Source organism: Grampus griseus, assembly GCF_964374135.1.
Source record: "Grampus griseus genome assembly, chromosome: 12".
In the NCBI taxonomy this organism is placed as follows: Eukaryota; Metazoa; Chordata; class Mammalia; order Artiodactyla; family Delphinidae; genus Grampus; species Grampus griseus.
In genome coordinates, this window is record NC_139006.1 from 1641870 (window position 1) to 1655705 (window position 13836).

The 13836-nt window shown below is 46.2% G+C and overlaps 1 protein-coding gene across 1 annotated transcript in view; it reads left to right on the forward strand.

Moving 5' to 3' along the window:
- Positions 1–2223: 2223 nt before the first annotated feature.
- The window catches only part of STX2 (syntaxin 2), a gene marked incomplete at its 5' end in the record, with an annotated part of 45112 nt that continues 33499 nt past the window's right edge, over positions 2224–13836 (forward strand). Inside the window, one exon of the mRNA XM_082668156.1 lies at positions 2224–2253. Coding sequence (XP_082524282.1) covers positions 2224–2253 — 30 coding nt within the window. The remainder of the gene's footprint in view (positions 2254–13836) is intronic.

Consider the following 13836-nt stretch of genomic DNA (forward strand, 5'->3'; position numbering starts at 1 on the left):
GTATCTTTTTGAATTAGAGTTTTTGAACATCTATTATTTTATTTTACAAATTGTGTATTGAGTGCCTACAATGTGCCTGACATTTTGTAGGAATCGGAGACACAATAGTGAACAAAACAGACCAAAGCCCCTATTCCCTGGGACCTTACATTTCAGAAGTAGCTTACCTCTTAGTCTGTAAATTCTCACAGCAATGTATTAGGATGTCTTCATTCTAAGTGAAAAAACTGAAAAAGGAATTCATTGGCTCGTGAAAGTCCTGCGGTATGTGGGTTTCAAGTACTGCTTGACACAGGAGCTCAAATGCTGTGTCCAGGACCAGGTGTTTTTCTACCCTCGCTCAGTTTTACCCCCTTTATATTAACTCCAGTCTCAGAAAAGCTCTGTACAATTGCTGCCGCCTCACCCCCTGCTCACACCTCATTTTAATTGCTTCGTCAAAAGGGAGGATTTTTGTTCAACCCATATCCATCAAATTATTGATTTTGATTTAAATTATGAAAAACATAACAAAGTCATAAATGAAGAAGAGACAAATTTGCCCCTGGTCCACCCAAGTTTAAGTCCCTATCTTTGGTTTCTAAACTGTCTAGTCTCTGCTTCCCCTGCTCCCCTACTCTAATCCAAGAACCCAATCATGCCCAGAACCAAACCCCAAATTCCCTGCTTTTTCTGTCTAGACTCTTCTCAAATATATTTCTTATGGCTGCTTTCTTTACCTTAGATCATAGCACAAAAGCCACCTATTCAAGGAGGTAGTAAAGAATTTAACCTTGTCCAAAAAGCAATCTGTCCTTTGCTCTCACTCCTGGAAGTAGTATGTGTTTGCCTGGGGGCCTTTGGACTAGCCAGAGAGCGCCCATGTGATTTAGGATGGGACTTTTGGGGTACATGGGTACAGGTCAGCCTGGAGACTTAGATCAACCAGGAGGGTAATCATGTCATGCCTATGCAATGGAGCCCCAATAAAAACTCAGAATTTGGTGGCTTGGGTGAGATTTCCTGGTTGGTGACTTCGTGTATATTGACACACATCAATGCTTGAAAGTAATGTGCCCTGACTGCCCAAGGAGAAGACAACAGAAGCCTCCCATTTGGTGCAACCGGTCTCCCCCCATGCACCTCTGCCCTTCGCTGATGTTAATCTGTATCCTTCCCCTGTGATAAACCCTGTCAGCACTGCAGTTTTTAGTGAATTCTGAGTCCCTCCAGTGAATTATTGAACTTGAGTGTGGTTGGGGGAACCCCCAGAACTTGTAGTTGGTGTCAGAAGTGAGAGTGGTCTTGGGGACTGTTCCCTCTAACTTTGTTGGCCTAAACTCTGGCGCCTCTTGTGCCCACCTTTCTGACGTAGCCAGCCCTCTTTCAGCTCTCCTCCAAGTGCATGCCCCTATTTTCTTTGCTTATTTATTTATCTGCTTCTGTATCCTATTTCTCCACTAGAACTGCATCCCAAGGCCTGAGTCCCTGCATATCACCATCCCATGCCATTTTAAGTTATATTCTTTGTTATGTTCGTTAAGCATTATAGGCCTTACTTTATCTCTTGTCCTTTATTCACACAAAAGGCTGGTATGAAGCCTTAAAGAGAAGGCCTATGTTCAGAATACGCATATGCAAAGCTGCACCCAGCTCATCTCCATAGGCTTGCTAAATTTGTCACCAAATTTACCACGCATTTTTAAAATAAATAAAATGAATGCGAAAACACAAAAGCAATCAAGTAGGGTAAAAGGTGCGTCTAATTGACCAGGCTAACAGGCCGCCAGAACGCAGCTCGGCCGGGCCCCGCCCCTCCATGGCCAGCCCCGCCTTTTCCTCAACAGGCCCCGCCCCTCCACTTTCAGTGAGGTTCTGCCCTTTCCCCCACCAGGTCCTGTCCCTGTCCCGGCCTAAGACGCCCCGCCTCTTTCCCCTCTCTGGCCGGCCCCTTCCCTCCCCGATAGTCCCCGCCCACCCCGCCAAGGCTCCTCCCCTCCCCGGCGGGCCCCGCCCCTCGGGCCGCGGCATTCCCGCAGGAAGGCTCCCGCCGTCTGCGTGGGCCTGGGCGCGGCGCGGGCCGGGCGTACGCAGAGCGCGCCGGCGCGGTTGCCGTGGCGGCGCCGGCGGAGGGGACGGCGACCGGCGGGCTGAGGCGGCGGCGGGGCCACCGAGAGGTCGCGGCCGGCCGGAGGCGGCGCCGGGCAGGCCTGAGCGGCGGCGCGCGGCGCCCGGCCCGCGGGGATGCGGGACCGGCTGCCGGACCTGACGGCGGTGAGTGGCGGGCGGATAGCGGTTCGGGCCGGGAGCACTGGGGGCGCGGGCGTTGGCCGGGGCCTGGCGGGAGGGGGTCGCGGGCCGGGCTGGGGGCGGGGGCGCGGGGACGGGCGGGAAGGGGAGGCCAGGTCGGGGGGCGCCGGCCCGTCGGGGCGGCCTAGCGGGTGGGGTCGGGGCGGGGGCGCAGGGCTCCCCCAGCCCGCAGCGCCCCGCGTAGGTCGCCGTCCCCCAGTCCCCCGGACGCCCCGACAGCCCAGAGGCGGGCACTGTTCTGCCCTCGCTTCCGCGCGGGGGGGAAAACAGCTTTTGAAAGGGCGTCTCAGGGGAGCGGCCGGACTGGACCGCGAACCCCTTTCCTGAGCTGGGCTCTGCCGCTTCTTCAGCTTGATTCGTTCCCTGGAGTCACTCCATCCTGTCGCCTGGTTTGAATCCTTGCACAGCACTCAGCACGACCAGAAATTACTTGCTGAATTATGGTCCGTCCCACCCTAGTGGGTGTCAGCTCCTGGGGAGCAGGACTTGTCCCCTCGCCCCCTGTCTTGTCCCTGGGGTCTAAGACGGGGCCCCGCGCGGTGGGAGTGAATGCACCTGACGCGCCTCCGTCGGGGGGGCCTTGCAGGGCTGGATGCTGAGAGGGAGCGGCGAGGCAGGTACGGAGCGGCGCCTTTTGTTTCCCCTGTAAATAGTTTGCTTTGTGCTTGTTTACTGCCAGTGAGCCCAGCTAGTGGAGCGTGTAGGTGCTCAGTGAGTAGCGACAGCAGATTACCGATTATTTTAGTAAGAGAACAGCGTTTTGTTCACTTCGGCGTTGGACTAGTGTTTGATGCATTTCACAGACAATACTGTGAATGAGATGGTGACGTTGAAACTGTAGTGGATGTTTATACTGTGGGAGAGTTGAAAAATTTTAGGCCAACAGAATTAATTCTTTTTCTTTAAAAATATTCAATACAAGTACTAATTGTGCTGAACGTTTGCATTTTGTTTCCCAGTGCACAGAATCCCTGGCAGCCTCAGACCTGCGCTAGGCCCACTGCCCTAAGGCATCCGTTGAATGTCATGAATTAACTTCTCTTCTTTGCTTCTAGAATGGATCTAGCTGTGCCCCAGGCTTAGAAGTAGAGAGAATAGTCAGATTATTATCTGTGTTCTGTCCGCCAGATGAGGAATCTTAGTTCAGAAAGGCAGTGAATTATTCATTCTTAAGATTATGGAAATTATGCTTTTACAGTCATCCCCAGAAAGTTTCTTCATAGTGATTTTTCTTTCCTTCCTTTTTTTGTTAACGGTCAGGTACTTTGACCTCTGCACTTTGCAGGTCAGCATCCTGTGAAACAGCAAATTACTGTTCTGTTATCTCACTCAAGGGAGTATCTTTCCTTGTTAGAATTAGAAGCTCAAATGTTTGTTAAGAAGTGACGAATGTATCATGAGAGGACAGCCAAATTTTTGAATGTTGGGGAATAGTAGAAAAGATCTGTCAGTGGAGTATGTGACAAGCTTTTCTTGGCTTGATTAGCAAAAAATAAAGAAGACAGTTATTTATTGCTCTTCAGTGTATGTGTATTTCAGCTCTCATGGCAACAGTGTTGGTAAGAACGCGTTTCGATCTAGAATGTTAGAGCAAGAAGCGACCTCCTCCGGTCCAATGTCACCTTGCTGTAGGTGAAGAGTAAGCAGCTGTAGAGCGAGTTAGCAGCAGTTGCTACGTCTCGAGTCGTCGAATCCTGGGCAGAGAATTTTAAACCTCTCAAAACTTCACTTTCCCTGTATATACAGTGGAGACAGTAACATCTTTCTTGTCTACTCTCATGGAAGAAGCTGTGAAACATAAAATTATCTGTTGCGTGTGCCACTCTGGGAGAAGGTGGGAGAGAGAAAATGGTCTGTAATTACAAGTGCCCTTAATATTTATTAGTTTTTAAAAATGTTTCCAGGAAGTTATAAAAAGGAACCTTCTCCCTGGCATAAAATATTAAGTTAAAATTGAATTTGACATAAAGTTTGATAACTTTTAATATTTAAAAACTTCTCTGAAAATTATCAGATATAAAAGATAATTTTTTTTCCAGGACATGTGTCCTCTCCAAGTAGTTCTTGGAGAAGTTGACTGGCCTTTCACAGCCGTGCTTCTAAATGGCTGGGGTTTTTTCCTAGGGAAAGTTTAATATTTAATTTTGGTAGTTACAATGCCTGTGATGTCCACATTGACAAAATATTTGTGATGCCTTCTACAGCTTTCTTTATTAGCTGCTAAGGATTCCTCCTGAGAAAAAGATTCCCACTGATAACTACTCAGAAAGGACTTAAAAGTTAGTTTGTCTAATACAGTTTGTCAAATATAGAGTTAGCTGCTTCTAAGCAGTGATTCTCCTTTTGAGCAGCCAATTCATCTGGGTGCAGAAAGTTTAACTGACTTGCCCAAGATTGCCTAAACTCTAAATCCAGAAAGATGTTTCTGGATTATAAAAAAATAAAAGGATGACCCATTCAGCAGGCACTTGAGTGCCAGTGCTCTACGAGGTAATGTGCTAGGTGCAGGGGACACAGAAATGAACTGGGTGTGTGCGGTGGGTGTGCACAGCCCGCGGAAGGAAGAGTGAAGAAGCAGAAGGAAATACTGTTTAGGAAATAAGTCAATCAGAACGGAATTGCTGTCCTGTAAGATAATGACCCCAAATATATTTTGATTACCTTTAAGAAAAGTTTGCAAATGCAAATGGCTATATTTATTATAGTTAAAAATAGAAAAATTGCATATTTCAACTGTGGGAATTTGCAGGGTAATAAACATAAACACACAGTAGCTATGTGGTATTCATTAGTAGATGTATGAGAAAATTACCTTTCAAAAACATTTTATTGAAGTATAGTTGATTTACAATGTTGTATTTAATCTCTGCTGTACAGCAAGGTGACTCAGTTACACACACACATATTCTTTCCCATGATGCTTTATCACGGGATGTTGAATATAGTTCCCTGTGCTCTACAGTAGGACCCTGGTGTTTGTTGAGAAAATTACTATTTTTTTAACATCTTTACTGGAGTATAATTACTTTACAATGGTGTATTAGTTTCTGCTTTATAACAAAGTGAATCAGTTATACATATGTTCCCATATCTCTTCCCTCTTGCGTCTCCCTCCCTCCCACCCTCCCTATCCCACCCCTCCAGGCGGTCACAAAGCACCAAGCTGATCTCCCTGTGCTACGCGGCTGCTTCCCACTAGCTATCTATTTTACGTTTGGTAGTGTATATATGTCCATGCCACTCTCTCACTTTGTCACAGCTTACCCTTCCCCCTCCCCATATCCTCAAGTCCATTCTCTAGTAGGTCTGTGTCTTTATTCCCCTCTTACTCCTAGGTTCTTCATGACATTTTTTTTTCTTAGATTCCATATATATGTGTTAGCATACGGTATTTGTTTTTCTCCTTCTGACTTACTTCACTCTGTATGACAGACTCTAGGTCTATCCACCTCACTACAAATAACTCAATTTCGTTTCTTTTTGTTTGTTTGTTTTTTTGTTTTTGTTTGTTTTTGCGGTACGTGGGCCTCTCACTGTTGTGGCCCCTCCCGTTGCGGAGCACAGGCTCCGGACACGCAGGCTCAGCGGCCATGGCTCACGGGCCTAGCCGCTCCGAGGCATGTGGGATCCTCCCGGACCGGGACACGAAACCGTGTCCCCTGCATCGGCAGGCGGGCTCTCAACCACTGCGCCACCAGGGAAGCCCTCGTTTCTTTTTATGGCTGAGTAATATTCCATTGTATATATGTGTCACATCTTCTTTATCCATTCATCTGTTGATGGACACTTAGGTTGCTTCCATGTCCTGGCTATTGTAAATAGAGCTGCAATGAACATTTTGGTACATGACTCTCTTTGAATTATGGTTTTCTCAGGGTATATGCCCAGGAATGGGATTGCTGGGTCGTATGGTAGTTCTATTTGTAGTTTTTTAAGGAACCTCCATACTGTTCTCCATAGTGGCTGTATCAATTTACATTCCCACCAACAGTGCAAGAGGGTTCCCTTTTCTCCACACCCTCTCCAGCATTTATTGTTTGTAGATTTTTTGATGATGGCCATTCTGACTGGTGTGAGATGATATCTTATTGTAGTTTTGATTTGCATTTCTCTAATGATTAATGATGTTGAGCATTCTTTCATGTGTTTGTTGACAATCTGTATATCTTCTTTGGAGAAATGTCTATTTAGGTCTTCTGCCCATTTCTGGATTGGGTTGTTTGTTTTTTTGTTATTGAGCTGCATGAGCTGCTTGTAAATTTTGGAGATTAATCCTTTGTCAGTTGCTTCATTTGCAAATATTTTCTCCCATTCTGAGGGTTGTCTTTTTGTCTTGTTTATGGTTTCCTTTGCTGTGCAAAAGCTTTTAAGTTTCATTAGGTCCCATTTATTTATTTTTGTTTTTATTTCCATTTCTCTAGGAGGTGGGTCAAAAAGGATCTTGCTGTGATTTATGTCATAAAGTGTTCTGCCTATGTTTTCCTCTAAGAGTTTGATAGTGTCTGGCCTTACATTTAGGTCTTTAATCCATTTTGAGTGTATTTTTATCTATGGTGTTAGAGAGTGTTCTAATTTCATACTTTTACATGTACCTGTCCAGTTTTCCCAGCACCACTTATTGAAGAGGCTGTCTTTTCTCCACTGTATTTTCCTGCCTCCTTTATCAAAGATAAGGTGACCGTATGTGCGTGGGTTTATCTCTGGGCTTTCTATCTTGTTCCATTGATCTATATTTCTGTTTTTGTGCCAGTACCATACTGTCTTGATTACTGTAGCTTTGTAGTATAGTCTGAAGTCAGGGAGCCTGATTCCTCCAGTTCCATTTTTCGTTCTCAAGATTGCTTTGGCTATTCGGAGTCTTTTGTGTTTCCATACAAATTGTGAAATTTTTTGTTCTAGTTCTGTGAAAAATGCCAGTGGTAGTTTGATAGGGATTGCATTGAATCTGTAGATTGCTTTGGGTAGTAGAGTCATTTTCACAATGTTGACTCTTCCAATCCAAGAACATGGTATATCTCTCCATCTATTTGTATCATCTTTAATTTCTTTCATCAGTGTCTTATGATTTTCTGCATACAGGTCTTTTGTCTCCTTAGGTAGGTTTATTCCTAGATATTTTATTCTTTTTGTTGCAGTGGTAAATGGGAGTGTTTTCTTAATTTCACTTTCAGATTTTTCATCATTAGTGTATAAGAAGGCCAGAGGGCTTCCCTGGTGGCACAGTGGTTGAGAGTCCGCCTGCCAATGCAGGGGACACGGGTTCGTGCCCTGGTCCGGGAAGATCCCACATGCTGTGAAGCGGCTAGGCTCATGAGCCATGGCCGCTGAGCCTGCAAGTCCAGAGCCTGTGCTCCACAACGGGAGAGGCCATAACAGTGAGAGGCCTGTGTACCGCAGAAAAAAAAAAAGGAAGAATGCCAGAGATTTCTGTGCATCAATTTTGTATCCTGCTACTTTACCAAATTCTTTGATTAGCTCTAGTAGTTTTCTGGTAGCATCTTTAGGATTCTCTATGTATAGTATCATGTCATCTGCAAACAGTGACAGCTTTACTTCTTTTCCGATTTGGATTCCTTTTATATCTTTTTCTTCTCTGATTGCTGTGGCTAGAACTTCCAAAACTATGTTGAATAAGAGTGGTGAGAGTGGGCAACCTTGTCTTGTTCCTGATCTTAGTGGAAATGATTTCAGTTTTTCACCATTGAGGACGATGTTGGCTGTGGGTTTGTCATATATGGCCTTTATTATGTTGAGGAAAGTTCTCTCTATGCCTACTTTCTGGAGGGTTTTTATCATAAATGGGTGTTGAATTTTGTCGAAAGCTTTCTCTGCATCTATTGCGATGACCATGTGGTTTTTCTCCTTCAGTTTGTTAATATGGTGTATCACATTGATTGATTTGCGTATATTGAAGAATCGTTGCATTCCTGGGATAAACCCCACCTGATCATGGTGTATGATCCTCTTAATGTGCTGTTGGATTCTGTTTGCTAGTATTTTGTTGAGGATTTTTGCATCTATGTTCATCATTGATATTGGCCAGTAGTTTTCTTTCTCTGTGACATCCTTGTCTGCTTTTGGTATCAGGGTGATGGTGGCCTTGTATAATGAGTTTGGGAGTGTTCCTCCCTCTGCTATATTTTGGAAGAGTTTGAGAAGGGTAGGTGTTAGCTCTTCTCTAAATATTTGATAGAATTCGCCTGTGAAGCCATCTGGTCCTGGGCTTTTGTTTGTTGGAAGATTTTTTATCACAGTTTCAATTTCAGTGCTTATGATTGGTCTGTTCCTATTTTCTATTTCTTCCTGATTCAGTCTTGCCAGGTTGTGCGTTGCTAAGAATTTGTCCATTTCTTCCAGGTTGTCCATTTTATTGGCATAGAGTTCCTTGTAGTAATCTCTCATGATCTTTTCTATTTCTGCAGTGTCAGTTGTTACTTCTTCTTTTTCATTTCTAATTCTATTGATTTGAGTCTTCTCTCTTTTTTTCTTGATGAGTCTGGCAAATGGTTTATCAATTTTGTTTATCTTCTCAAAGAACCAGCTTTTAGTTTTATTGATCTTTGCTATCGTTTCTTTCATTTCTTTTTCATTTATTTCTGATCTGATCTTTATGATTTCTTTCCTTCTGCTAAATTTGGGTTTTTTTTGTTCTTTCTCTAATTGCTTTAGGTGCAAAGTTAGGTTGCTTATTTGAGATGTTTCCTGTTTCTTAAGGTAGGATTGTATTGCTATAAACTTCCCTCTTAGAACTGCTTTTGCTGCATCCCATAGGTTTTGGGTCATCGTGTCTCCATTGTCATTTGTTTCTAGGTAGAAAATTACTATTTTTAATACCTGAGTTCATGGTGATGAATTGCAAGTATAATTTATGTATGTATGTATGTATGTATTTATTTTTGGCTGCACTGGGTTTTCGTTGCTGCGCACGGGCTTTTCTCTAGTTGCGGCGAGTGGGGGCTTCTCATTGCGGTGGCTTCTTTTGTTGTGGAACACGGGCTCTAGGCATGCGGGCTTCAGTAGTTGTGGCTCGCGGGCTCTAGAACGCAGGCTCAGTAGTTGTGGCACATGGGCTTAGTTGCTCTGCAGCATGTGTGATCTTCCCAGACCAGGGATCGAACCCTTGTCCCCTGCACTGGCAGGCGGATTTTTAACCACTGCGCCACCAGGGAAGTCCCACAAGTATAACTTTTTAAGCGGCAGGAAAAACTGCCCAGATATTTTTAAGGTTCTTTTTTGGCAGCTCAGATTGCACACAGAGTGCAGATTGTTATGTAGTAAAGTTTCAGGTTCCAATTTATAAAATAAAAACATTTTTTTCTAAGTACTTCACTGAAACTTAAAATACTGAGAATTTCATGATACATGTATAATTTAATATATGAATATATCTATAATTTTGAATGTTTGTGGTTTAGAATTTCATAATTTACTAACTCCTGTATCATCATAAGACAGTTCCCACAGTTGGAATCTATATAGTTTCTCCAGGAAGTATAATAAATATCCGTTTGTATACAAAATAAAAGAGCAAAGCCTGTACCTTTCCACAGGTTAATTACTTCTGGTTTTTAACTTCAAGTCTATTCATTCTGAATGTAAGGAATAGAGAACCTAAGCGATAACCAGCACCCTCACTCCCGCAGATCACCTTGTTCCAGTCTCTGTTGTTCCCATGTGCCCTTCCGCTCCGGCCCTTGCACACGCTGCTCCATGTGTGTGTCTCTCTCCCCCTTTCTCTGCCGGCCCCACCCCTTCTTTTGTTTTGTTTTGTTTTGTTTTGTTTTGTTTCCTTTGCGGTACACGGGCCTCTCACTGTTGTGGCCTGTCCCGTTGCGGAGCACAGGCTCCGGACGCGCAGGCTCAGCAGCCATGGCTCATGGGCCCAGCTGCTCTGCGGCATGCGGGATCCTCCTGGACCGGGGCACGAACCCGTGTCCCCTGCATCGGCAGGCGGACCCCCAACCACTGCGCCACCAGGGAAGCCCCCCCCACCCCTTCTTTTGGCCTCAGTTCAGACATCACCACCAGGAAGTCTTCCCACCCTCCTTCCCCCTTGGGTCCCCAGAGATCTTCTTGTCTGTGCATCTGAACACACACGAGGTCCTGTTTTCTTCCTGCGCCCTCCCCCAGACTCTGCACCGTTTCCAGGGCAGATGTGTGCTGTCAGGTTTGCTCTGAAGCCTCAGGATTCTGCACAAAGCACCTGCTAGGTGTGTATTGAGTCGTGTGTTTGCTTTTGAAAATGCACAGGGTTAGGGAGATGCAGATGACAGTGGACTCTGTTGTCTTCAAGGTTCTTTGGGTTGCAAGAGACAGAAACCCCTTAGCTAAAACAGAAAAGGGAGATTGATTAAAGGGTAGAATGGGGCCTCAGACTCAGGGCGGGCTGTGCCGTGAGACCTCACGAGGAGATGGAACCAGGGCCAGCGAGCAACCAAGCCCGCCTCTGTCCTTGACTTTCGTCTGCCGTGCTGCTTCTCACTGTGTGTGTCTGTGTCTTTGTTTCCTGGTTTCTCTGTCCTTCTGTGTGTGCTTTCTCTCCGCTCCACCCCCATCTCTGTCTCATCTCTCTGCTCTTCATTCATTCCTTCAGCTGATCTCTACTGAGTGGCTGCTACGTGCCAGGCACTGTTTCAGGCGTGAGTTATGACAAGACCCTTGAAGTCCTTGCTCCCCTGAAACGTGTCATGGGAGAGGGGACAAGAAACAGCTAAGTCAATGAGCAATAAAATGCCTTTCCCGGTAACTGCTGGGGAGGAAATGAAACAGGGGGAGTGGGTGTGGGCGTGGCTGTTTTGGGCTGGGCCATCAGGGGTCTCTGATCGGGGGAGGTCTCTGAGCTGAGATCTGAATGAGAAGGAGCCAGCCGGGCACAGGTCTGGGAGATGGGCACTGGGCAGAAGGCACGGCCAGCCCCAGGGCTCTGCTGTGGGCACAGGTTGGTGTGAAGGACAGGAAGGTGGTGAGTTTGATTGTCAGTGGTGAGCAAAACATGAGAGATGAGGAGAAATCTTTAAACATACCTTCGAGAGGAGAAAAACAGAAGCATTTGTGCAATACAGTGTTATTTATGTAAAGTGTAAGTATCTGCAGTATTTATATAATATTAATAATAGAGACAAATATGAAGTAAAAATATAAAACATGAAACAGTGTAATAGTCTACCTAGGGCATGAAACTACAACTGATTACATAAATATATGGGAAAGAAATGCTACTGACATTCGACGGCACAATTACCACCTGGCCAACAGTCAGCTTTTACCTATTTTTAATTACAAGTATTTGTCTATTACTGAAGTAATGTAATTTTGAAATTAACGTATTGTAGCAGCAAAGCTACTACAACCATTGTACATATTTCAAGATAATTATTTCCTCACAATTATCATTTGCATGGAAGGCCCTAGTGTATGTGTATTTGGAGAACAACCTGGAGAAAAATCCAGTGTTTTATCCAACTTTGGATTCTACTAATTTGTGATAATTCAGCTTCTGAATTATCTAAACGGCATTCCAGTGACAAATGATTCATCTCTGTTAAATAGTCTCTAAATGGAAGCTACTTGATGTCTCTTCCTCAGAACAGTTTTTACAGAGAGAATTGTATTTTAATATACTGCTGCTTTTAAGGAGAATTGTTTTAAAATTTAACAGAAATGGAAAGTTGATATTTGGATGTTCATCTTGCACTTTGACACTTTAGAAATCAAGTTGGAGAGTATTCCCACTGCTCATAGTAAATGCTTTGCCACAAATCGTTTTGTTATATACGATAAGTACACTGTCGTAAACAGCAGCTACTGTACGGGGATCACACCGTCTCCGCTAGAAAGGTTGAACGTGGGCTTCACTGAAGACGGGGCGATTGTGCAGCAGCTTAAACAGCGTTGTTTTCTTCTTCTTTTTTTTTTTTTTTTTGGCCACGTCGTGCGGCATGTGGGATTTTAGTTCCTTGACCAGGAATCGAACCCTGGCCCCCTGAAGTGGGAGCACAGAAGCCCTGAACCACTGGACCGCCAGGGGAGTCCCTAAAGAGCATTGTTTTGGTAGTCACTTCTTTGTTTCTTTTTTCATTAATGGAAAAGCTAAGACAGTATTACTAGGTCTATTTCCTAATGTCAGGTAATTCTGAGAATTCCAGATAGAACTAAGAAATATAAGTAAAGGGTTAAAAATGAGAAGGAAAAAAGAAGACATTAGAGGAAACAGATTCCAAGTCATTGGCTCCCTCTTGGTCTGCAGGTACAGAAACGAATTATTTACCAGGAAGCGAATGACTGAATAACGGTCACGCATGAGACGTGGGCTTCAGCGGCGAGGAAGAATTGAGTTTCTTTGGTAACTGTTTGTTCACCGCCTCCTGCACGGAGTGTGGTCTGTGTGTGATGTGATAGTAAAATGACCGACTGCCCGTAGGGAGAGTGTCATGTTGGAAACCGTCTCTCCTGAGCCTGGAAATGAGTGAGTGTCTCTCCCGGAGCAGGTGAAGTAGCGGGCTTAGGTTCGCGACCGTGTCACACACACAACAGGCATCTTCGTGTGGGCTTCGCCTCGAGGTGGTCTAGTGCCGCGGGGGTCAGGGGTGGGGCTGGGGGCGTGCAGGTGAAGCAAGACAGGTGTGGATTGATCGTCGTTGAACCCCTGCGATGGACCCATCGAGGGCCCAGTATGTCATTCCTTCCACTTTTGTGCGTGTTTGTCATTTTCCACGGCAGAAAGTGAAACAGGCCGAACGCCGAGGCCTCTGAGAACCGCGAGTGGCTGTCAGCGGGGTGAGATGTGCGCCCCTGGCCCCGGGGAATCCCAGCCCTGCTAGGCCACGTTCACGTTCACTCTCTCCCCTCCCCCGTTGAATCTGCAGGGAGTTGGCTACTTACAGCTAAGTCCCTTGAGCCCTATGAGCGCCCCAGCTGAGAAGCGACTGGGTGGGGCGCGGGGAGGCAGTGACGTGCGGGGCCACTCGGGGAGCGCGTGGTGTCGAAGGCCCGCGCGAGGCCGCCCGGCCCGGAGCTCGGAGGAGAGCTGGGAGGCCCGCTTCGCCTGGAGGACCCTCCTGCAGCCCTTTCTTCCGGGAGGAGGGCGGGGGCGGGGTTAAGAGCGAGGGCGTGGGCTGGAGTCAGAGGGGCAGGGCGGTCCCTCCTGGCAGAGGGCGGGTTGTGAAGTGGCGCGCGAGCGGGTGTGGGAGGTAAGTTTTGTCGTCCGGTGACTGAGCCAGGCGAGAGCAGCTCTTGCCGTTGGGGAGTGAGCGCAGTGTGGGATCTGTGAGGTCGAACCCGCCTGGTGCCCAAAGAGGCTGGGTGCTCAGCCGTCCATGGGGTGCTGTGTGCGTGAAGTGGGGATGCTCGCAGGCCTCGGGCGGCGCTGGAGGACCGGTGAGACAGCGCGCGACCCGTGCCTGGCGCGCGCGGTACCCAGTAGCAGCCGTCTTTCACTTCAGGTGCCTTGGGAGCCTGGAGAAAAGCACTGCGGAGTTGGTGGGCGGGTCTGCACATAACTTTCTGTCGCTTGTTAGCCGATTGCCGATCTGTCTTTAAGTGCTTTTT